A 24,410-nucleotide genomic window follows, 5' to 3' on the forward strand; every position below is an offset into this window, starting at 1 on the left:
TGGACTGATTCTCACTTAATCTTTGTGTGTCGGCAAATATGTGTGTGTGTGTGTATATATATATATATATATATATATATATATATATATATATATATATATATATATATATATATATATATAATATATATATTTTTTTAAACTCACTCCTGTTGTGGGTGTCGATTTTTTCTTCTTCTCAACATTGTAGAAAGACCGCTCAACCTCTCCTTTAGCACGCCTACAGTCCTCCATCACTCTAAACATGCACAAATACATCAACACAGACAGTTTAGTGTAGTTAAAGGAAACAATGGACACTTAAAAGGGGAATTCTAGTTTAAATATCTGGCTGGTACACAAAAGGTTAAAGCATTGCCCCTGCGCTCCCCTTTGGTCATATATATATATATATATATATATATATATTCATTTTTTAAATAAAATACACAAACTTAAATAATTTAGACAAGTGTTTCTCAACCAGGGGACCAGCTATAAAACCAAAACCTTGATACATATAAGGTAGTCTAATTTTAAGTCTAATTTCTAGGCCTGTAAAACTCATGTTAATAAATAAAATATTATAACTCCATGTGCAGTTTGATAATGAATATACATTTCTAGCTTTGCCAAAATAAAAAAAATACATATATATAATAATTGGGAAAAAAATTATTTCTCCAGTAAATCGCAAAAAAACAGGAGAAATATTTTATATGGCGAATATAGTTATGGACATTGTGCGCCCAGAGTCAGAAAGATTGTGAACCACTGTTTTAGACCAAAATAATCTATTTTGTCACTAAAGGCATTTAAGAATACATTTCTGGTTTTTAAAAAAGCAATGTTCCTCTACCAGTTCTTAGTTCTTTTTTATTTGCAAACTGTTCAACTGCCATACTTGTACCTGAATATCCCAGACTGGACTTCATTAACCACCACGCGGCGGCTCCATGCCAGCAGGTCTCTCTCCGTGGCGATCTGACTGCGGGGGGCATTGTTGTGCATCTGCCTTACACCCTCAACTTGTCCACTACGTCGCAGCCCAACATTAGGGGGTGACAGAGGACCACCTGCCTCCGGAGCACCTGATCAACAGCTTTAAAGGTCACAACCTCTAAACTGCCAACTTTTATAAAAGTGACCTTTAAGCCAACAGATGTCTTAAATGCAAAATAATTTTAATATAATAAAGAGAAACAATATATTTTACGTTCACATTTTGCCTCATTTAATGTGTAATAATTATACTATTAGAAAATAATAATCCAGCACATCACTGAAAGGTCAACTGTGGGCTGTTCTCACCGGTAGGATTTCCTGAGTTGAGTCCCTCATATTGCTGGTGCTGGAGCTGCCTAATCAGGTCATCCAATGGGCTTTCTTCCTGAGACTCATCTGCAGTCTGCTGGCCAACCACCTGCTCAACCACTTCGCCATCACCTAAAAACATTAAAATTGTCTCTCAACAAGCTAATTTAGACTGAAGCCTAGACTAGTTCTCTAATAAAAGGATGACAACAGACGACATAACTGTAAACACAGGGAGCTTTTCATTTAATATATTTAATGTAAGCCAAGTGATATGTAAATGACACACGTTAGTATTTCACAGGAAATACATTTATGTCCAAAAGGTTGTCCTGATGAGCAGTCAGACAAATGACAAGCAGTAACATTTCTAGAGCTGTTGCTAGTAAACAAGTATTTTGGCTTGAAAATAGGGCTGGACGATTATGGCCTAAAGTCAAAACCTCGATTAATTGAACATTTTACCTCGATTATGATTATTGAACGATTATTTTGTTTCGGTTTAGTTTTTTTTTTGCCCTCATAGTTCACTGACAAGGTTTGTACTGTAAATATGATTGACTATCAGCAGTTATTTTATCTATGTTCGTAACATTTCTTACTAGGGTTGGGTATCGTTTGAATTTTATCGATTCTGATTCCTATCGATTCCTAGTTTCGATTCCAATAAGATAAAAAATCCAATATAAAAAAAATTAAGTCAAACATTTAGATGTCAAACATTTTTACAAAGCATTCTGTTTCAGCTGAATAAATCAGCAGCCTACAAAACACTGCAAGAGGAATTTTGCCTGTGATAAAAAAAAACATAGCAAAAACAACTAGATTTATATAAATTTCAAATATTAAAGTGATAAAGACAAGTAATAAGATAGGTCAGTAATAAGAAAGGAACAAACAAATCAATTAGCAATATCATAAATAAATACAACTGAACTAAATTTCAGGTACAGAAACTGTAATTAAAACTTTAAAAACACTGCATAGTTTTCTTTTTATAAATAAGATAAAGATTAATCAAGTTATTAAATATATTCAGTCAAGATCAGTGAATGATTTTCTTTTGTTCTTTGATTAACATTAATGACAGGCAGCGCGTTTATGTCTCTTTAAGCAAAAATACTGCACGTGTGTTTTCTTTCTTATCTGTTTATGTTCACGTTAGACAAAAACGGCTGCGTTTATGATGATATACTGATGTAGTTTTCTGTATCGTAGTTTCGACTCGGAACAGCCTTTTCTACAGTTAAAATAAACAGAACAGTCCGAGAACGGAGACAAACCGAGAACCCGCAGCGCGACCGCTGCTCTCTATGCACGCGCTTGTGCTTCATGTGCGCTGCACACAAACATTCTATAATAAGTTTTGAGATTCTAAGCTACTTTAGTGATAAATCACAGGACAGCGCTGAGAACTAGTTTATGTGTTCCTCTGTGTGCGCGATCTTCACAGCTACGGTTTATATGAGTGTTCGTGCCACAATGCAGCTGCGCAAACATGGGAGCTTGTAATAATAATACACATCCGATCATCTAATCGCTTAAATGTCCAAACCATAAAACAAATACAACTGACAAAGTTTAGTGAAGACGCAAGGCTCACCGCTCACGCGCCATCACTATGTGTTGAACCGGCGTTCACCTCCGTGTTCCCTTTCATAGGTCACTTCGATGCTGCGGTGACGTCACCGGTATGGGAACACCCCTCGGTGTAACGAATGTCTGAAGCCCTATACCATCTCGCCAATCCTATTGGCCAAATAGCACTTGGCACCACCCTTACGCATGCGCACGCATCGTATACCTGGGTGCTGCGCGCTATTTCGCTCAGATTTCATTCCTTCAGGGAAGCGAATCATCTGTGCCCTAGGAATCATCTCGCGTTCTCAGCGGTTTCTACGAGCAGTGCTAACTCCTCTTCGCAGACGCGATGAATTTTAGGAAGTGTAAGGAACCGTGTACCAGGTTCATCACATAGGGAGACTCACATGAAAGGTGCGTAGTATGTTTAGGCTTACATCACGCACAGGCGGCGCTTAGTGGCCTTTCTTCTTGTCCCCACTGTGATGGCCTGCGGCTCAGAGTACTGCGCTCGAGGGTAGAAGTATTTTCTAATGTCGCCCCCGTGTCTAACCCCCGTCATGTCACTTCTGTGACTGCCGAGGCACCGCACAAGGTGATAGCTTGGGGTGACACGTGAGACATGGATTTTGAGGACAGCGCAGCGCTGGAATTTTCTCCACGTCGCTCGCTCTCCCCTACCTGGTGCAGGAAAAGAGTTTTATTGAACCGGTCGTCTTCTCTAACGAGGATTTTCAGATTTTCAGATTTTTCACAATCGCAGACTCAAGCACACTCTCATCGGGATCTTGTGCTGAATCATTTAAACAGCCTGGGCTTACGCACAAATTTCCAGAAAAGTGTTTTAATTCCCTCTCAACGGATAACCTTTTTGGGAATAGACTTGGACTCTCGCGTGATGACAGCAAAGCTATCTCTCCCGCGCGCTCAGTCGATCGCGTCATGCGTGCGTCGCTCAAAGCGGGTCGCACAGTGACAGTTAGCTTGTGCCTCAGATTTTTAGGTCTAATGGCAGCGGCATCCCCGTAATCCGTCTGGGATTACTTCACATGCGCCCCTTTCAGTGGTGGACGAAAAGACGGAACATTTCACCCCGTTGTCTTCCGCATCGGACGATTTCGGTGACACGGAGGTGTGTGATGTCGATAAAACTGTGGATGTCAACCGAATTTCTTCTAGCCGGGGTTCGGCTGGGGATTTGTGCTTCCCGAGAGACTGTCATGACGGACGCGTCTTTGACCGGTTGGGGAGCTGATTGTCAAGGGCGCCCAGCCCACGGAGTGTGGACAGCGACACAACGCAGTTGGCACATAAACAGGTTAGAATTACTGGCAGTTTTTCTAGCTCTCCAGTATTTCTCTAATCTGCTGGTCGGCCGTCATGTACTGCTCAGGTCAGACAACACAGCGGTTGTGTCGTATCTGAATCATCAGGGAGGATTACGCTCTCGCCCCCTGTGCAGGCTGGCGAGAAATATTCTTCTTTGGTCTCAGAACAAATTCTTGTAGATCCGAGCTGTTCATGTCCCCGGACGTTTGAACTTCGGAGCGGATTTGCTATCCAGGCAGACTCTGGAGCAGGGGGAATGGAGATTGCACCCCCAAACGGTGAACCTCTTATGGCAGATTTTTGGAGAAGCGAGAGTGGACTTATTCGCGTCGAACATGACAACGCATTGCCCGCTATGGTTCTCCCTATGCCCTCCATAGCCCCTGGGCTTGGATGCGTTAGCTCACGATTGGCCCAAAACCAGTTTGTATGCTTTTCCCCCCGATTCGTTTAATCCCAGCGGTATTATCCAGAATACGGCTGGACAGAGTGGAACAGCTGCTGCTGGTGGCTCCGCGGTAGCACACACAGCCGTGGTTTGCGGACCTGATCAGCCTGTTAGCGGGCTCTCCATGGGAGATTCCCCTCAGAAAAGATTTATCATCACAAGCACAGGGAATGATTTGGCACCCAAGGCCAGATCTATGGAAACTGTGGGCGTGGCCTCTGAGCGGAGTAAGTTAGTATGCCCGGTCTTTCTGTTGAAACCACCGAGACTATACTGAATTCTAGAGCAGCTTCTACGAGACGCTTATATGCTTTCAAGTGGAAACGGTTTACAACCTGGTGTGGAATTCGTAATATGGATCCAGTTTACTGCCCAGTGGCTTCAGTACTGGAGCTCCTTCGGGACCGTTTTTCTGATGGAGTGACGCCAGCCACTCTAAAAGTTTATGTGGCAGCCATTTCAGCTAACCATGAATATATAGATGGTGCCTCAGTGGGCCGTCATCCGCTGGTTTCTCGTTTTATACAGGGTGCGCGACGGCTGAGGCCTTTCCGCCCTGTGCGAGTTCCTTCATGGGATTTATCCATTGTGTTGCAGGTTTTATCAGGGCATCCGTTTGGGCCCCTGGAAACTATACCGGATAAAATCCTGACTCTGAAGACAGTTCTTCTTATGGCTTTATCCTCCCTCAAGAGAGTTGGGGATTTACAGGCTCTTTCTGTCTCACCCTCGTGCATGGAATTTGCACCGGGCTCTGTGAAGGTGTTGTTGCGACTGAGGCCTAATTATGTCCCTAAGGTCGCTTCTAATCCCTTTCGTTTTCAACAAGTGGTCTTGGAGGCTTTACCCCCTGCTGAGGCGGGGTCAGGAGATCTAAGTCTTTGCCCTGTCAGAGCTTTAAAGACTTATGTTGATCGAACAGCCCCATGGCGTGAGTCTGACCAGCTGTTTGTCTGTTTTGGACATAAGAATAAAGGCCATGCTGTCACAAAACAACGCATGTCCCATTGGCTGGTGGAAGCAATATCTTTAGCCTATGAGGCGCGCGGACTCGCTTCGGCCTTAGGAGTTAAAGCTCATTCCACGAGAGCAGTGGAATCTCAGTGGATCTTCAATGGATGATATCTGTGCTGCGGCAGGTTGGTCCTTGCCGAGTACTTTTATCAAGTCTTACAGTCTGGATGTGAGGATGGCTCCTGTCTCCCGGGTTCTCTCCGCTTGAGCGGATGCTTCCTTGGATCCCAGCTATCAGGTATGTCAGGCGTTATGGTATAGCGTTCCCATACCGGTGATGTCACCGCAGCATCGAAGTGACATATGAAAGGGAACATCTCGGTTACGTATGTAACCATGGTTCCCTGAATAGGGAACGAGATGCTGCGGTCCTGGCCGTTCCATACCTTGATAGCATTCTTCTTCTTCAGTTCATGAAATCTGAGCGAAATAGCGTGCGGCAACCGAGGTATACGATGCGTGCGCATGCGTAAGGGTGGTGCCAAGCGCTATTTGGCCAATAGGATTGGCGAGATGGTATAGGGCTTCAGACATTCGTCACACCAAGGGGTGTTCCCATACCGGTGACGTCACCGCAGCATCTCGTTCCCTACTCAGGGAACCATGGTTACATATGTAACCGAGATGTTTTGCTTATATGCCACTGACTGGAGAGCAGAATCATGTGGCTACACACGCGCTAGTATGGTTTTAAGGGGGAAGTGTTAACAGGATTAAAAAACCGAAATAACCGACATGGGAAAATGACGTCGGTTAGAGGTTATGCATTTCAGCTTTGATTATTTTTCGATTAATCGTCCAGCCCTACTTGAAAACTACATTATTTTTATTTAACTACAAATTTATATCAAGTTTTTGACATTAAAATGTGTTTTTGATCTAGCATTGACACTGGTATCAAGAATGACATTTCATTGGTATACTACCAACTGCTGAAATTGTGTTACCACAACAATCAGAGCAGCTATTGGGCTCCAGACTGCAACTTTAAAACAGTCGCATTTGCAACCAAAAATATTATTTGCCACTGGTGACTCTAAATTTACTTAAGATTTGAAAAATGTTCCTGCTTGTTTTGCGATGACATGTTTTTTGTTAATGAGATAATGCACATCAAAGTTTTAGTGGAATAAAGACTTTCAAACAGTCCTCATCTCTGCCGAACATCAGCATCGACAGTACACCTGCTAAAAGCAGCTCCAGTTTTGGCGGCATGAGAGATAAAAAATGACAGAGACAAGTAACCCTGATAGCACACGTTCATCACTGCCTGGGAAAAGTGCAGAAAAGCACTTTTTAGTGCACAACTTGAGCAAACTACAACAATGTAAAGCTGTCAGCTGTGTGGACATTAGCAATATGGTTAATTATAATTTAGAATCAATACTAATATAGGTTATTGTTATCAATATCTTTAGTCTATATGCTGTTGTTTTCTTGTAGCACACTTGCCGTCGAATAATCTCAATAAGCTTTGTGCTCTGTTATCTTATATATTTAGCGCCTCAGTTCAAATGGCATGTTATCCCATCATATCTTTCCCTTTACTACTATAGTACGAAATTAACATGAATGGAAATCATAAGGCATATATAAGATACAGTACAACTTACTGAAAAGTATCATGTACTCGCTCATTCAATGCTTCAAACTGCGGAAAATGTGCAAAGCTTGTAATCAATGCCACGTAACCTCAAAATAACCATTCAGCATCTTTAAGCTCATTAGTCCGCCGGAAAAAAATATCTATTATAAGCATTTTGCTGATATATGCATTATATTGCTTATTTCATGGTTTTACTTAACCTGTTGTCTACATGATAAGAAAGAACACAAGGAGCTAAAGCTAGATTTCAACAACTCCTATATAATTGCATTATAATTATGAAGAAAAACAGACTGGATGTGTGCAAGATATATGACATTTATAGGATGCATTGAGGAGCAGCCCAGACTACACTCAATGGCCAAGTGAAGCTAACAAAGTTATGGTCCGTGATATTGGCACAGATTCTGTGTAATACAACAATTCTTTGTGACTGCATATAGTTCTCAAGTTGGAAATGACGTTTAATTTCCCACTTTAAGTGAACCTTAGTTCCCAGGACATCTACAAGATGGATTAAAATGCTGATATTGTAAAAGGAGGGCAGACATAAACAAGACAGTATGAAATGTTAAGGTGTTTAAAAAAAAAAAAAAAAAAAGGAAAGAAAGAAACAATGTTTATTCTGTGGCACTTAAAAAAACTATTTTGCATCTATTTTTGTTTCTTACAGGAGCCAATGACTCTTAAAGTGATTTATTTATTTTAGTCTGGAGCCCTGAGCTAAAGATTGAACAAAGCAAGATATTTTAAAAATTCCTACTATAGGAATTATTAATTTGATTATAATTATATGATCATAACAAATAAAAGAGCCAATAATTAAAATATTTACTATATCGCTGTATAAATACTGCAACGTTAAACTTAAAATTTACCATTAGTCATGTAGCCGAGCTGTGGTACAAGCTGCTCCTCTTTGCAGTTTTCTCTGCCTGGCACCAAACGCTGGTAACGTGGTGAGTGGGGGTTCCCATCTACATCCACCAGAAAAGGTGGAGGCATAAGATGGGGTGCCTGCTGTGTCTGCTCATCTAGAACAAAGTTATTGGAGTCCCGGATCAGCGGCCGAAAGTCCGTATGGAAGAACATTTGGTCTGGAATCTGAAATTGAAGCATTGAAATGCGAGTGGTTTCAATCAACAACACAAAAGGCTCAGAAAACCACACATCTGAAACACAAACATACCTTTTCATAAGGCTGACTGCACCCAAATCCGAAGATGAGCAGATGACCATGAGAGTCTGTGCAGGCAAAGTGCTGCCCATCCACTGAAAATTTACAGTCAAACACAGCACCATGACCCTGGCCCTCAATCTACCACAGGAAAATAGAGAGAAAAAAGAATTACATTTCTATGACGTGACGAGCAGTATTTCTACCAACATCTAACACCTAGACTGTATTATACACCATCATTCAATAATATGAGGTTGGAAAAGTAATTTATTGTTTTGAAAAGTCTCTTATGCTCACCAAAGCTGCATTTATTTGATAAAAAATGTATTAAAAACTGTAATATTGTGAAATATTATTCCAATTTAAAATAACTGTTTTCTATTTTAATATAAATGAAAATGTAATTTATTCCTGTGATCTTAAAGCTGAATTTTCATTAGCCATTACTCAAGTCAACAATGTCACATGATCATCAAACTGCCTGATATTTCTGTGAAAACAGTGATACATTTTTTTTAGGACTCTTTGATTAATTAAGTTTAAAAATAGCATTAATTTGAAATAGAAGTTTTTTTTGGAACACTATAAATGTCTTTTAGGTCACTTTCGATCAATTTAAAGCATCCTTGCTTAATAAAAGTATTAACTTCTTCCCCACTACTTTTAAAATTTAACTTTTTTTATTTGAAACTGAAGATCGGTTATGTCATCTCACCATATTGAAGAAGTTTCTAATCTTGAGGCCTTTACTGAGGTCCCAGATGTAGATGTTACCATCATGACCGGCTGATAACAAGATTCGTGAGTCAAAGGGGTGTGCTTCCAGAACAAACACCTCATCATCATGACCCTACAGACAGAGAAACATCTGCATAAATGACCCGTACATAACAGCCAATAAATCACAGGAAGCTCCTCCTTAGAATTACAAAACAAGAGCCCAAAGGAACAGACTAAATTCTGCCTCACATGCACACACACATACCGACAGCACATGAAGTAATTGGCCATTTGCTGAGTTCCAGACTTTGAGGAGGCAGTTTGAAACAGCTGTGATGATGGAACGGTCGCAACGATCCCACGCGACCATGGTCACCACCAACTTGGTTGATTTGTCATCGCCTGATATCACAGCACTCCTGTGAACACAATACATATGTCAACACAGACGTAAAAATTACACATAATTGAAAGACCAAAAACATTTTATTTTTCATCTGAGACACCTGCCTGATCCTACAATTAACATATATGTACACAAACTGACCCTGGTAATCTGGTGGTCATGTCCAGGACGGTACTCTTCCATTCCTGCTGTTGGTAATGCCAAATTCGTGCCGTACCATCCCGACTACCACTCACAAATCTGAGACTGGAGATACACAGAAAGCCAAAACACAAACAGAGTTAAAAACACCCAATTAACAATAAAGACTAAATGTATATTCCAGTGAACAAACACAAAAGGAAGCTGAACACTGTTAATAAAACCAACCTGTCTGTGTTATTGCAGAATTGAATAGCTACAACTTTATCCTGTAAAACAAAAACATTGTTGTATTTAATTAAAACTTTTAAATCTGCACAATATATAGTCATGACTTTCAAACTTTCATTTTTAACATGTTTCTCCTCCAAGTTCTGATTTTTCTGGTCATTATTCTCCTTTCCATTACTCCATCTGTCTTGTCTGTCTACTGGCTTTCTTCTCTATGTCTATCGCTCTCACCGTGTGGGAGTCCAGGTCAGAAAACTTCACAGGCTTCTCTGTGCCGAGGTAGTAAACTCTGATCATGTGATCTGTCCCTCCAGTGGCCAGAAACAATCCCCCTGGAATCAGAAATGATAATTACAGACTAACCATGAGACTGTAATGAAGAAACATGAGAAAAAAAAGGTGTTTGAAAATTGATCAGAGAGTTAGAATGTGAGTGAGGGTAAACACACCAGAGCTGAATGAGCTGCAGGATATCTGAACTCCAGGACGAGAACGTTCCATAAACTTCACGGGCAGATCACTGCCAACATAAACACACGACTCATTGCAAATTTAAACTATGTATAAAAGTGAATTACTGGCATTTGACAAAATGTGTAATTTATAATTGACAAATGGCACTTACTCAAACTTCATGCTGCGTGAGTTCCACTGCCAGAAACACACCATGCCATCAGCTCCAGTGGTGGCCAGATACCGAGACGAACCTAATGCTGATGGACAAAACTGCAGAGACAGAGAGAAAAAGCCCTTAAGACACACAAACAAAATCATCTGAATTAATATTACCTGCTGAATATGAGGAAAAAACTAACTGTGATTTTTCAGGGGGAAAAATCTATATAAATTGCTATATAAAAAAAAAAGATTAAAAAACAGGTTTCCTGAGCTTATTTGTAGGGCTGCCCATTTTGGCTAAATTGTATACTATTGGGGCTGAAACTAACAATTATTTTGATAATCAATTAGTTTGCTGACTGTTTATTTATTTTTTCATCAATTAACTGGATACAAAGACTCATTTTATTTGACAAAACACAGTGTTTCACCTGCCCAATGTTGTCCTTCAAACAAACGTTCCAACTAAATGCTATGAAAACATACTGTATGGTAAATATATCTCTATGTTATACACTATGTGTAAAAGAGTTATAAAGCACTGGGGTGGTTGAGTAAATTAAGTTATTTTTGTTTTCGTTGCGCAAAAAAAGAAGTATTCTCATAGCATCGCAAAACTGAAGTTGAGCCACTGATGTCACATGGACTGTTTTACCGATGTATTTACTATGTTTCTGAACCTGGGAACATTTTAGTTGCATTGCTGTCTATAGAGGGTCAAATAGCTCTTCCGATTTAATCCAAAATATCTTAATTTGTGTTCTGAAAATGAACGAAGGTCTTACAGGTTTGGAAAGAAATGAGGGTGAGTTATTTATTGTATAATTTTCATTTTGGCTGAACTAACCCTTTAAAGCTTCTCTTTTGTTGACAACAGCCAGTTTGGCACTTCACTACAAGACTGGGAATATGGTTGGTGCACGTTGTCTTCCCAAATGCATGCTATAAGTGACTCAAACTTAGAGAAGATGTAGCGCTGAAGCATGTGTGGAGCAGCATTTACATCTATGAACTGAGCTGATCACTCACTGAAATCCCCACACCACACTATGCTTCACTCTCACAGTGGATTTATAAAGGAAACTTGTATTCACACACCTGAATGGAGGTGATAGAGGCCGTATGGCCCAGCAACACTGCCACAGGTGCACAAGTACGCAGGCACCACACGCGGATGACCTTGTCACAGCTGGCAGAAGCAAGGAGTGTATTCTCGAAATTTACTGTCATGTCTGATATCTCTGCCGCATGTCCACGCAGAGTGGCTAGGAGACGGCCATCATCCGTAGCCCAGGTCTTCACTAGACAGTCATCAGAACCCTGACAGACACATAAATGAATAAACCTTGATTACAAAAAACATATTGCAAAACTGAGCAATATTTAAAACCGAGGAAATCAAACTATGCATAGCTTATAATCGTCACCACCTCTTAAATTCAGAAATTACTTTAACAACAACAATTATACACACTAAACTTTCATGTATAAATCAGGCACAGATTGTTACTCAACGGATGCAATATTCTGATCATATGCATTTACCGTGAAAATGCGACGTCCTGTGCGGTCAAACGCCACACAGTATACTGATGAGAGATGGCCCAGAATCCTTCGATGCATCTTCATGTGCTGATAGGTACAGGAGGGAAAGGCATGACCAAATCGAGCCACTCCGTTTTTTTGGCGAGCACCCATGATTGACACTGAGCAGAGAGATTACAATCAACTCCCATCACAAAATATAGTGTTAGTCTAAAGGACATTATTTAGCCACTAAATAGCATGCTAACATCCAGCATTAAGTTACAGTCACACTAGACACAATAGAGCACACAACTTCTACAGCCACTACATAATCATAACATGGCTTTACACTCAACTGGTGTTCTTTAAAAAAAAAAAAGAAAAAATAATTATATATATTGCTTTGCTGGTCTCCTGCATTTGCATGCACATGAGTAGAAGTCAATAGACTGAAAAGTGTAGAGTGACTGGCTTTTAAAGTCGCAATAAAACAAAATAGCGAAAGATGTTTTAGTTTATATTTTGACAAATCCGAGTGTAACGGATTATCAATTAAGGGGTAAAAAATGGATGTTGCACTCAAAATGAATTTTAAACGTTTAAGTGGATTTAAATGACTGAACAAGTTTTGCATAAAACACTAAAGAGAAGTCAGACATTTTCACCAGAAGATCGAGTTATTAAATAAAGTTTTTATTGAATATTGCAAGGTCTAGATAAATAAATATTAAAACTAGATTGGGTGAATTTTCATTTCATGCTGACTTTAATCTGCTATCATGAAGCACCATTTTCGATTGGAAAGATAGGACTCAACTCTGTGTTCACAAACCCACCAGTAACTCCTGAAACTCAACCCAAAAACAGCAGTGCAAGAACATAATAGACCAATTGGGAGGGCAAGACTCACCTATAGTTGGTGGTTTGGCACAGCTGAGAGGTTGTTCTGGGGGCCTCCCCCTGTGCAAGGCAACTAGAGCAGAACCGCTCCATACTGCATGTGAAGAACCTGAGAAAGAGAACAAGAGTTCGTCAAACATTTAACTGTATTAGAGGAAGAAAATTAATGTAAGTGTTAACGTGATCATGTTCGCTGTTTTCTAGTCTTTGTTGTTTCTTATTGTTCTTATTATCTCACTTTTTGCGGTCCGTAGTAATGACTGTTGCCCTGTGCCCAGCAAACTGTGGACTCCAGGAACACTGGGAGGAATGTGTTTATCTATCAGTGGGCCGATCTGTTCACATACACGCAACAGGTAATCCGCAGGTATGTGCTGATTTAACAAGACCTAAAACATACACATAGAGACATTACATAAATAAAGTGTAAGAGGCACAGCAAAGCTTATTTGCATCATGAAAAAAAAAACACTGCACAGAAATAACTGTTGCAACAACGTGTTACATTATATTACTAGTCTTCAAACTAGCGTGAATTCTGCCTTATTTCACCAACATAATCTATATTTATTTACCCTCATTCCTGAAAGCCCACCCTTTTCCCCTCCACACAAAAGCGTCCGCCTCTTTTCAGCCAATCAGAAGCCTTCTCCACCCATCTTCCTAGTCTCTTAAGTATCAACTGATGTTTGATTGGCTGCCGCATTTAAGTGACGCAGCAACCCACCAATCCCCTCTCGATATATTTGCACTGCCGTAAAGCCTCCTGCCAGGCACGCAAAGCCTTTCATTTCAAAACAAATACTTTCCAGAAGTGATTTAATTCTCGATCAAAACTTTCCAACACAACAAAGCCTCGTGTATATTATAAACAATATTCTTACTCCCAGCAACATGCCCTCACATCAGCACTTTTTCAGTTTTATTCGCTGTAATATAAATTGGCCAAGCACCTGTGGGAGTTTGGTGCTGAATTTCACGCGCGTGTACGTGTGCGTAAGAGTTTATTTAATCTCACCCAGTCTTCAAAGCTTCGCTTGAACTGCTTCCCATCCCAGCTCCAGCGCTTCGGGATGATCTACACACAGACACAGCGGGGGAAAACACATCACATGCAGGATTTAGACGCGCAGCCGCGTTGACATGAAGAGGAGATGCTGATGTTGGGATATTAGAGAGAAATTACTGATTTGAGTGGGAGGAGAGAGATGAAACTCACCTCGTATTCGTGCAGCTCCTGCAGCAGCGTCTGCAGCAACAAACAGAGGGTTGGTTAAACACACCGTAACACACACTCACTGCTACACACCGACATTCACACGCCACTCTCGGCCTCACCTGAGCGGATTTCTGACATGGCCCAGACTGCAGGAATCTGGCGATCAGGTAATAAAGTTCTGCAGAGGGAGGAACACAACAACAGCAGTCGTTAGCTTAGCTTAGCCTAGCCTCGAAGGCTAATGCTAAAATAGTGCTTAAAATATTTCCAGCGATAAAGACGCAGAAAAAAACGAGTGCTGCCCACCGGCTTCAATTTGTGAGCACGGTTCCGACGCCATGTCCCGAACCGGGCGGTAGGTGGAGGTTCGTGGGTGTCTTCTTGCTAAGAGCGGCCTGCACTGTATTTGCTCTCAGTGTTTCGGCCTGCAGCCGCCGCTTGTGCTGCTTTGTTTGAGCGCCCCCGCGCGACGGGCGCGCGCCAGTGGCCCGTAGTACCATAGACATGTCTATACGTAGTACCGCACGCTTCCGCCAGTGGCGCACAGAGAGATCACAGGTGACCTCACCATTTCCACGGGCGGACATTTTGCATGGTTTGCAGTTGGATCACTTATTGAACCAGATAGCAGAGCTGTATTGCAATAAAAAAGGTCTTGTTTCTTGTTTAACCTCGTCTTTAGGATCACAGGTCACGTTTGTGGGAGAAATGTTCCATACTACAATCACTGTGCCATATTCATTCAACAAGTATTACATAATACAATTATGTAATGTGCACATTTCAAATAAATGTTAAAATACCATCATCATATCTTTTAGTTCTTTAATAACAAAATGTTGGATATGTACAGAAATGATTTATCCTGTGTTGTTGAATATCGTGTTTATTTTTTCAATATTTTCTTTATTGTATGATTAATAGTGTAATGTGAATTAAACCTTTGATTTATTACAATAAAGTTATTAAAATGTATAATAAACAGTTTCTTTCTCCTGATATGATGTTTTCTGCATGGCTATGAACAGCAGGGCTCAGAATATTTAAAGCCTGTTGCCTCTCAGATGATTCAAACTTAATCATGGATGTTTCCATTCATTCCTCAACTACAGACACAGAAAGGGTCAGAATGCGTTCATGTGCAGTTTTAATGACAGAGAGACTTTCTCACTTCTAACACTTCAAAAAAAGCTTTTTCTGAAGCCACAAAGTGTTTACCCGATGATTGTTGTTTTCTCTGAATCCTTCTGTGCTTTCTATCCAGTTGATCTCAGAGCCTTTTTTAAACTGAACATGATCAACTAAATATAGATTTACAATGGCAATCATAAGGGCAAATAAATAAGAAAAAGGTACATCAATAAAATTGCAGAGGGGAAAATATTGAAATTAATTTGTTCCAATAACTGAAAGCCACTTATCATCCAAGCAAATTTGCAGGCCTATTTAGTCTTAATACATTTCATTGATAGCAAATAGTTACAAAATCAATCATTTAAAATCTGAGAAGTAAGGTTTCATCTTCATTCGATTACACTAAGAGTATAAATGATTCCAAAGGACATCTTCGTTCAGGAAAATGCCCAATATAAGAAGAATTTGGCATTTTGTTTTTTCATAGTATATACAATGACTTTAAGAGCACAAAGCAAATTTTCATTATGAATATCAGTCGAGCCAATGCCAAAATCCACTATGAGTTACATTATTGCACCAACCACTCATTAAAACAAACTGATTAGGAAAAATATATGCACATAAACCAGTATACCCTGTAAATAATATATAGTACTTATCCAGAGTGAGCAAAAGGGCTGGCAAAATCACTCTGGACCCCTCACATCTAGCACACTTCCTCTTTGAAATGTTGCCATCTGGTCGACGCTACAGAGCTCTGAACACCAGAACGATCAGACACAGGAACAGTTTCTTCCCTCAGGGAATCCATCTTATGAACAGCTGATAATAACTGTGGAACACACTACACTATTTATATTTATATACACATACACTTATTTATTTAACACACATACTTAGCATACACTTAAATTCTTTGCACATAATATACATGTACATACATAAATGCTCATTGTAATGTACCTGCCATACATTGTCAATTTGTATATTGTCATTCCTTATCTACATATTTGTATTTTTTATTCCTTATTGTGTTTTTTGTTCTGTCGCTGTTATGTTGCACTGCAGAGCTTCTGTCACGAAAACAAATTCCTCGTATGTGTGAACATACCTGACAATAAAGCTCATTCTGATTCTGATAGGACTACTCAGTGTAAAAGATCACAGCAGACATTTTGAGGAAAACTCCAATGATGGATTTTTATTGAGTGAGACCGAGAGCATTATAGGGGACACCAAGTACTTTTTCACAGATGAATTTTTTAGTGTTAAAAAAATTCCAAAAAATCGCTTTAAATTCTTTTTCTTTGAATCCTGTAATTTCAAAAAAGTCCTCTATAACAACAGAAGGGTTTTTCTGGGCTCCTAACAAAGTCCAGTTATCTGTTTCAACAAACTGCAAAGGTGATATGATTCTTAAAAAGCCAGGAGTCGCCATCTAATGCTGAACCTGGAATGTACAGTTTGTCTTTAATTGTTTTCTCTCTTTTCTTCTATATTTGTTGAACTCATTTCTCTTTCTTAAAGACAATCAATTACATTTAAAATAAAAATAAAACAACCCCCATACAGAAACATCACAGACTCCGGAGCAACATCACGAGCACTAACGGACATACAGACGGAGAGCCTCCTCCCACTCCAAAACCAAGCTACAGACCATCCCCTTAAAAAAAAAAAAAAAAAAATTTTTATAAAATCAACTTAAATTAAAGATGCCGCCTTTTTCACACCTCTCGTGTTGTAGACACCTGATACAGCTGCGGCCGAACACAAGACTCGTTTTAGTCAGCTTTGTTTTTGTGCTAAAAACCTTAAGCAGTATTTACAAATTCGCTGATAAAAATATTCCTCTGGTGGTGATGGGGCAGAGAGGAGGTTGCTGAGAGAACTGGGAGAGAGAGAGGAAGATAAAAGAAAGGAAAGGGGGGAAAGGGAAAGGATGGACGGATGGACAGATGGATGTACAGGTGTGGTGCTACTCTGTCTTCGGGTTCTTCTCGGGCTCCTCCACCTCGTCTGGAGTTTTTTCAACCTGTTTAAAAAAATAAATAAATAAAGAAGAGGAATCAAGCAGGACACTATGTTTAATTTCTTTAAACATAGAGGAGGTAAAGTTAAAAAAAATTCTCCTTAGTTTAAGCTATCAATGTCTTTGATTTGAGATCAGGGGAATTAATTTAACTGTTACTCTTGCAATGTTATTCAAAAATATTAAAAAGCAGACAGAAATGTGTTTATTGCTCATGTTAGGAAAGGAAACTCAATATAATATAATTTATTGTGTCCAATGTGGGACCAATAAAATGTACTTATGTATGATAGACAACGATTTGAGGTAGACTGTTGTGTATATACGTATATACCTCATTGGTCTTAGTCTCCCCATTTTCTGATTGGTTTTCCTCCTTGGATTCCTCAGCCTTTGCTTTCTTTTCTTCCTTTTTATCATTCACTTCCTTCTCTTTCTGTCAAAGCAAAAGAAAGAAGATAGAGCAATACATACGAGATTACAAACTAACCCATGGAGACAAGTGGCACATGAGCATCAGTGCAAAAATCTGTTTTTAAAAAGTGTAAATACCTTGGGAGTTTTTTTCGGTTTGGGTTCAGGTTTTGGAGGTGTTGGTTTCTGAAGGGAAATTAAACATGATTAATTCACAAACTTACTTTTTGATATATACAAGTATATCTGAACTATAAACTTGTTCAAGTAAATAGTTCTCATAATACATAGAATGGTTTATGTTGTTCTGCCCTATCCTGAATTCTACACATCATCTTAAATGACTGGCAAAATTATGCTGGAAAAAATATTATACAGAAATTATCCTGAAAAAAAAAAAAAACAAGATCAGAAATTGTTTTCTGATCTTGTAACTCTGAGATCAGTAGTAGGTTGAAAGTGTTGGTTGTAGGAATTAAATTGTCAATTATTACAATTACAAAAGTGCTAAAAACTATTTCCAAGACTATATTTAAAGTTCCTCAAGTCTTTTGATGTCAAAGACTTTTTAAAAATAAAATAATAAATGTTAACATAAAACATCTCTTTAAAAAGAAAAGAACTTACCGCCGATAATCTAGCAGACCTTCTCTGAGGCTACAAGAGGAAGAAAGAAAAAAATGTAAATTATTTAAGAACATCGGAGAGAACAGTTATATATTGTAAATTGTTCCTTCTCTTCATTTCATTTCTGGTTTGTGTACCTAGCAGCAAACTGTGTACTACAAACACTGTTGGCTCTTATGACTAATTACTTGAGGTGTTTCTTGTTTGTAATTCTATTTTGGATCAAAGCTCCTGCTGAATAAATAAATGTAAATGTATATATACAGTAATGCATATGTACTGCTCTTGATTACTTGAATATGCAACCCAAAATTGGTTTAGGTATTTTATACTTTTCCTTTCTCACCTCCTCCTTGACTTCCCCATCAGTTCCCTGCAAATCAGCAAAACAAATATCACAAGTTAGAAAATTATCTATACATTTCATTAACATAAAAGGCGGGAAAAACAAAAAGGCTACTTGCAGAAACATTAGGATGTGCTGTTCTGCACGTTTGTATTTGTGAGCAACATTCTGGGTTGCCAAAAACATGTTTTGTTTTTTCGTTTATTAAAGCTTAAATGAACTTTAGCAGAGTAATTGTGAATAAGCTTATTTGTCTGTGGACATCAGCGCAAAATGGTGCGGCGATTTGTTTTTATTTATTATTTTTCACTAAGGCATTTCACCACACGGGCTCCACACATTTGAATAAGGAGGAGGGGCGCGATGATCCCACCTCAGCGCTTCCACCTGGCGGCAAGCAGGCGTCATGACACTCCTCTTCCAAGGCGAACAAAGAAAATGCATTAAAATTGTTTAAAAACGCGACCGTCTTTTCGCAAAATTGACACAATTCAGAAAATAAGAGTTATCTAGCTATTTTTTAATCACCATTCAACGGCGACTGATCCACGATTGCGCTTATAATCGTCGGTTTTCGCGTCGCGCTGTGCTGGAGATGGAGAGACAGAGAGGGCAGCATGGCTGCGGTTCCACGGGCATGAGATCAAGCTGAGCTTCAGCACAGCACTTCTCCACTAAAACCCTTCTGCTTAACGTAACCCCATCGACAAAAACACCGCGATCCGGCAGGAAAAAATCGCAAAATTAACAACGATTTTTTTACATGCCCACTGATCCTAAAGAAGTCGCCTGGTTTTTTATTAAAAAACATTGTCTCGAGGGCTTCCTAATTTCACGACTGATTAGTAAGGGCAAAAGTGTAGCCGTACGCCGCGCTCGGCTTTTCTACATACCTTTCTCTTGGGCATGTTGAGTTTGGGATATTTTTCTTCTTTTAAGCAAAACTAACAGGTTATCTTTTGTGATTCGGAGTTCACAGTTCAGGAGACTGTCGTCCGCTATGCACTAATTCTGTAGTAAACACAGGGCTACATTAGAGCCAGTGGTTGAATGGGAGGGCTGGGGCGGGGCCATTCTGTGACTGATATTCCGCTTGTCCAATCAGCGGGCGCCTGGGTCTGCCACTGAAGAGGCAGATTCTTACCTCCGCTGTGTTTTTACGCGCGAAATCCTGAGGTGCAAATCCAACGGTGTACCTTCCTGTAAAATTTCCCTTCTAACATGTTAAAAAGCTGTTTACTGATGTGAGCGCCTTCTGCACCAAATAAAGCACTGCCATATAGCACTGATGTGATGAGGAACAGCTCGGCAATAGCCCAGTAATAAAGTCAGACCCTCCTTCAAAACTATGTCTGAATGTGCTGTATGGCCACAGCATATCTGCTTCACTGAAGTTCATTGATTGCTGACTGTATTTTTGAAGAAGATGAGCAGATGTATCTGCTTGCTCTAGTTATGTGCTCTCTCTACGAAAACATCTTTATGTGCAAATAAAATGAAACATCATTTGCTATAAGTGTAGAATCATGTGGCAATCAGTAACAGAGAAGAGAAGCCACACAGCTTTTCTCACTTCTTTTTTAATCAAGCAGTGTGTGTTTGTGTTTGTGTGTGTGTGTGTGTGTGTGTGTGTGTGACAGAGAGAGAGAGAGAGAAATATACAGCTTACTTCCTCTGTTGCTACCCAGACCGGAGACGCCAGACCAGAGAAAAGATCTCAGCCATCTACATAGAAAGATAGACAGCTAGATAGATAGATAGATAGATAGATAGATAGACAGATAGATAGATAGATAGATATATAGATAGATGAAAGAACTGTCCAAAGTCACTATACATTTGACATTTCTGGGTATCACTCTTGAAATTTCAGTTTCTGCAGCCATAGGCCTACAAAAAGAATCCCATTCTAGAACGTTTGGTAAGTTTCTTTCTTATATATAAATAGATAGCTGTGACTATAGAAATATCTGCTGGTGTTTTGTTAACTAGAATTTGAAGTTTATTTGGGGTATTTGATTGATCTGATTACAGCAAACAAATTGCAGTAATCTTTTAAATTATGAAAATCTTAAAGAGAAATTAAACATATAAATTCTGTCTTCATTTACTCACCCTCAAGTTGTTCCAAACCTGTATGCATTTCTTTCTTCTGTTGGGCACAAAAGAAGATATTCTGAAGAATGTTGGTAACCAAGCAGTTGATGGTAGCCATTGACTTCTATAGTATTTTTCTTCCATACTATGGAACTATGGAAGTCAGTGACTACCATCAACTGTTTGGTTACCAACATTCTTCAGAATATCTTCTTTTGTGCCCAACAGAAGAAAGAAATGCATACAGGTTTGGAACAACTTGAGGGTGAGTAAATGATGACAGGATTTACATTTTTGGTTAAACCATCCCTTTAAGTTTTGCCATTTAATTTATAGATTCTGCCAATCCCACAAATATAAATAATTTATAAAGGGATTTGATTTGGTTTGATTTGATTTATTAGAAAGAAAAGTAGTGAAACACACTCAATTTGTCAATGATAATATAATGAAGTTAAAAACTTGTTTCCATTGTGGTACTTGATGTTAAGGACAGACATAAATACAAAGATTGCATTAGGATTCCACATTTACAAAATTTACAATCACAATTAAACACATACACAACATACTGTATGCTAATACAGGTTTGTCAATAGACCAGCCTAACTAAGAGCCAACTTTGAACTTTTAAACTAAAACTACCCATATTTGAAATCCTTTAAATATCCAGAGGTAACTTATACAAAACTTATGCCCCAGAGTATTCAAAAGAAGAACATTTTTAATTAAATGTATTTTGTTCTTCTTTCTATGTAAACAATCAAGATGCTTAAATTGGGAAATATCATCATGTGTAAAGTGACTAAACCCTAAAACTAACCTTATCAGTTTATTTTGTGATTTTTTTCAACTTATCCAACCAACCATCATAATCAGACATCCAAGAGATGCATGCATAATCAAAATATCATAGCACTAAACATGATGCAAGTCATTTTATATTCTGTTTATCAGGGAAACTAACATATCTGGCAAGAAATTTTGTTCTAACATTAACCTTACCCAGCCATATTTACACCACTTAAATCATTATCAAGAACATATTCGAGATAATTAACGGTAGTTCTGTTTGATATTAAACAATTCCTACCTTAATAGCTAAAAAAAGCTTTTTGGAGATCCAAAAGTACCATACCAAATGTACCAGGAAGTGCAGTCAGTATGTGCGGTGTGTGTGTGTGTGTGTGTGTGTGTGTGTGTGTGAAGTCTTGGTAACTGTCATTCAGTTCTGGTCAATTACTCATTTTAGTTTGATTTCATTTTATGTTTGATTTTCTGTTTGATTATGCTTTGTTTTTGTACTTAGAAAGTATTAAAATGTTCATTAATTTAAAACTTGAGCTATGCTTGTCTGTGTAAGTGGCTATCATGCTTGGAGAAGCTTTCCTTCATGTTCTGAACTGCAAAGAAGACACCACAGATCATAATGGACACGCTCGTACACACTCACCCACCCCCATGACCCGTCCTGACCCCTGCACTACAAACGCCACTTCTAGATCGCCTCTGACACCACAAACTGTGAGAGGTGAGAGACCACAGTAATCTGGATTATTAGGATGAGATTCTGTCAAAAATAACAATCTCACGATCTGCATTGGGAGTTGTTTGTTTTTATGCTGGGTAGAGCAAACTAGCTATTTTATTTAAACAATGGAGGAATATTAATTATAGACTATGAATGTGGCCCAGGTCCTGGGAACAGTCAGTATATGTAAAAATACATTTTAGGAAGGAAGTGTGATGCTGCTGAGAATTTTAGCCCACAGACTGAAAAGCCAAATAAATGTAGGTGTTAAACTGAGTAGTATATGGAACAGTTATAATATGAATGGTCTTTCAAAGTTAAATGGATAGTTCACTGAAAAAAATGTTTTAAAGCGTTTTTAAGAATAAGTTAGCTATATACCCATGCAGTGTAAATAAATATGGTCCAAAATAACTTTAATTGTATGGACAAAAAACACGTTCAAAACGTATAACAACATGTATACAGGTTTTTAAATTATATGAAGGTGAGTTAATTATGACAAATGTTTATTTTGGGGTGAAATATGCATTTAAAGTCACAATGAAATCATAATAAAGAATTATTTTCTTTTATGAAATATTGCAGTGCATATTACAAATGATTTATCCATGCACATCATTTTTTTTAAAGATTCATGTGCCCCTGTAATGTTTAATAAAAAAAACATTAACTTCAAACAACAATAACTTTAAACAACCAGTGACTATTGGAAAGACAACAATGAATTCCAAATTGACAAAATCATACCCTCTTTTTTCTCATTTGAGAAGCCTCTTTATTCAGGTACACTTTGTAATAGAGAAGAAAAGACAATCACATTTTATTGTCATGTTGACTTTAAGTGATAATATTGTGTAAAGGTGTATAACAAAATAATGTACTATTCTTCACAAAGTCCATTTTAGCATTGTTGATAATAGTTCAATTTAGCTTACAGCTATGACAATACAAAATAGGCTTCAAGTTCACTGTATCAGAAATCCAAACTAAATAAAAACATTGTCAAACTTTCCCCAAGTACTTCCTCATTTAGGTGAGTGTAAACTGCTTAAAATTGGCATTTGTATGGAGACACTGAAACAGTCATTCAGTGACTTAAGTGAGCTGCAAAGTGGGACTTTGCTTTGGACTCTGGGCTTTCCCTCAAGTTTCCTCACTGTTTTGTGGCTATTTTGTTAAGATGAGGCTGGTTATAGTGGTGCCTAACACATTTTCTCTTCCTGTCAGTTGGTAGGCCTGAAGGCCTGGAAAAGCCAGGGCATTGCCGAGTCTCTGCGCCCAGCAGTGCTATGCCCATTCTCAGCTGTAGTGGGGAGGATCACTTGGGCATGACTCAGCATTGCTCCTGGTGCTGCCCCAGCTTCTGCAAGGACTATCCGGACCTCCGGCTTGCAGGTGATCGGCTGGAGCACTGCAGTCCTCATAACCCAGACCTGCTCAACCCACCGTATGACGGGCCACTGCTGCAATCTCAGGACCTGAGCTCTTTGGAAACAGGTCAACAGGCAGAGGCTGTGACCCAGCAGGATGAGGAGTATCTTGTCATAGAGAGCGTTCAAGGGCTTGGCTGGGAGAGAAGGCTCACTAACTCCATGTTGAATGGCTATCTGGAAGTCCAAATGCTGGAGTTGTTTTGTCAGCACATGCAAAACATGGCATGCTACGGATCATCATTGCTGGGCACTGACGTCATGCCGGCACTGGTGCCCACCAGCCTGCCTGTAGTCAAAGAACAGACAGCCAGTCATGTAGAAGAGCTGGATTCTTCATCCAAAAATGTTGTGCAATATTTAAGCACTTGTTCAGCTCCAGCAACCTCGCATTTCAGCTCACCTGTGCTGCGTATCTCAGAAGCTGAGAAACCAATCTCATGAACACACACAACATTTTTTTTCTGTTGGGCAGGAGACAGGAGTCTTTTGACCAACACACAAATATTTAAAGTTAACTGTTGTTAGAATGTTTTGTATTAAATACTGAAAGCATTTTGTATGCATTTGTTTAAAACAA

The 24,410-nt window shown here is 39.1% G+C and overlaps 3 protein-coding genes across 8 annotated transcripts in view; 1 reads left to right on the plus strand and 2 right to left on the minus strand.

The window, feature by feature from the left end:
- The window catches only part of LOC132139855 (bromodomain and WD repeat-containing protein 3-like), a 36,726-nt gene extending 22,021 nt beyond the window's left edge, over positions 1-14,705 (minus strand). For all 6 annotated transcript variants that reach the window (XM_059548509.1, XM_059548505.1, XM_059548507.1 and 3 more), the window contains exons 1-20: positions 14,520-14,705; positions 14,333-14,391; positions 14,214-14,243; positions 14,013-14,072; positions 13,233-13,383; positions 13,005-13,103; positions 12,113-12,273; positions 11,666-11,887; positions 10,575-10,675; positions 10,399-10,469; positions 10,181-10,281; positions 9,947-9,987; positions 9,719-9,823; positions 9,437-9,590; positions 9,167-9,301; positions 8,461-8,589; positions 8,150-8,375; positions 1,291-1,425; positions 890-1,070; positions 148-238 (exon numbers count right to left, since the gene is read on the minus strand). In XM_059548509.1, the coding sequence (XP_059404492.1) occupies positions 148-238; positions 890-1,070; positions 1,291-1,425; positions 8,150-8,375; positions 8,461-8,589; positions 9,167-9,301; positions 9,437-9,590; positions 9,719-9,823; positions 9,947-9,987; positions 10,181-10,281; positions 10,399-10,469; positions 10,575-10,675; positions 11,666-11,887; positions 12,113-12,273; positions 13,005-13,103; positions 13,233-13,383; positions 14,013-14,072; positions 14,214-14,243; positions 14,333-14,391; positions 14,520-14,553 (2,286 nt within the window). In that variant the 5' untranslated portion in view covers positions 14,554-14,705. The remainder of the gene's footprint in view (positions 1-147; positions 239-889; positions 1,071-1,290; positions 1,426-8,149; positions 8,376-8,460; positions 8,590-9,166; positions 9,302-9,436; positions 9,591-9,718; positions 9,824-9,946; positions 9,988-10,180; positions 10,282-10,398; positions 10,470-10,574; positions 10,676-11,665; positions 11,888-12,112; positions 12,274-13,004; positions 13,104-13,232; positions 13,384-14,012; positions 14,073-14,213; positions 14,244-14,332; positions 14,392-14,519) is intronic.
- A 1,818-nt stretch (positions 14,706-16,523) lies between these two features.
- On the minus strand, positions 16,524-19,823 carry LOC132139857 (non-histone chromosomal protein HMG-14A-like). Its single transcript, XM_059548510.1, has 6 exons — positions 19,663-19,823; positions 18,770-18,796; positions 18,424-18,453; positions 17,935-17,982; positions 17,717-17,818; positions 16,524-17,385 (listed from the first exon to the last, which is right to left on the minus strand). Exons 1-6 carry the CDS (start codon positions 19,675-19,677, stop codon positions 17,329-17,331), a joined length of 279 nt encoding a protein of 92 aa, XP_059404493.1. The 5' UTR covers positions 19,678-19,823; the 3' UTR covers positions 16,524-17,328.
- A 678-nt stretch (positions 19,824-20,501) lies between these two features.
- Positions 20,502-24,410, plus strand: LOC132131127 (uncharacterized). The gene is made up of 3 exons (XM_059543087.1): positions 20,502-20,690; positions 22,230-22,397; positions 23,628-24,410. The coding sequence occupies exons 1-3, from the start codon at positions 20,579-20,581 to the stop codon at positions 24,272-24,274; spliced, it is 927 nt and encodes a 308-aa protein (XP_059399070.1). The 5' UTR covers positions 20,502-20,578; the 3' UTR covers positions 24,275-24,410.

Source organism: Carassius carassius, chromosome 4 (assembly GCF_963082965.1).
Source record: "Carassius carassius chromosome 4, fCarCar2.1, whole genome shotgun sequence".
Taxonomy (NCBI): Eukaryota; Metazoa; Chordata; class Actinopteri; order Cypriniformes; family Cyprinidae; genus Carassius; species Carassius carassius.

Excerpts from the sequence above, each read along its gene's own strand:
- LOC132139857 (XM_059548510.1), bottom strand. Across the intron at positions 18,454-18,769 it reads ATGGGGAAGTCAAGGAGGAG|CCTCAGAGAAGGTCTGCTAG; the intron begins GTGAGAAAGGAA and ends TTCCTCTTGTAG. Across the intron at positions 17,819-17,934 it reads AACCGAAAAAAACTCCCAAG|AAAGAGAAGGAAGTGAATGA; the intron begins GTATTTACACTT and ends TTGCTTTGACAG.
- LOC132131127 (XM_059543087.1), top strand. The coding sequence starts at position 20,579 with ATGAAAGAACTGTCCAAAGTCACTATACATTTGACATTTCTGGGTATC. Across the intron at positions 20,691-22,229 it reads ATCCCATTCTAGAACGTTTG|TGGCTATCATGCTTGGAGAA; the intron begins GTAAGTTTCTTT and ends TGTCTGTGTAAG. Across the intron at positions 22,398-23,627 it reads GACACCACAAACTGTGAGAG|TTGGTAGGCCTGAAGGCCTG; the intron begins GTGAGAGACCAC and ends TCTTCCTGTCAG.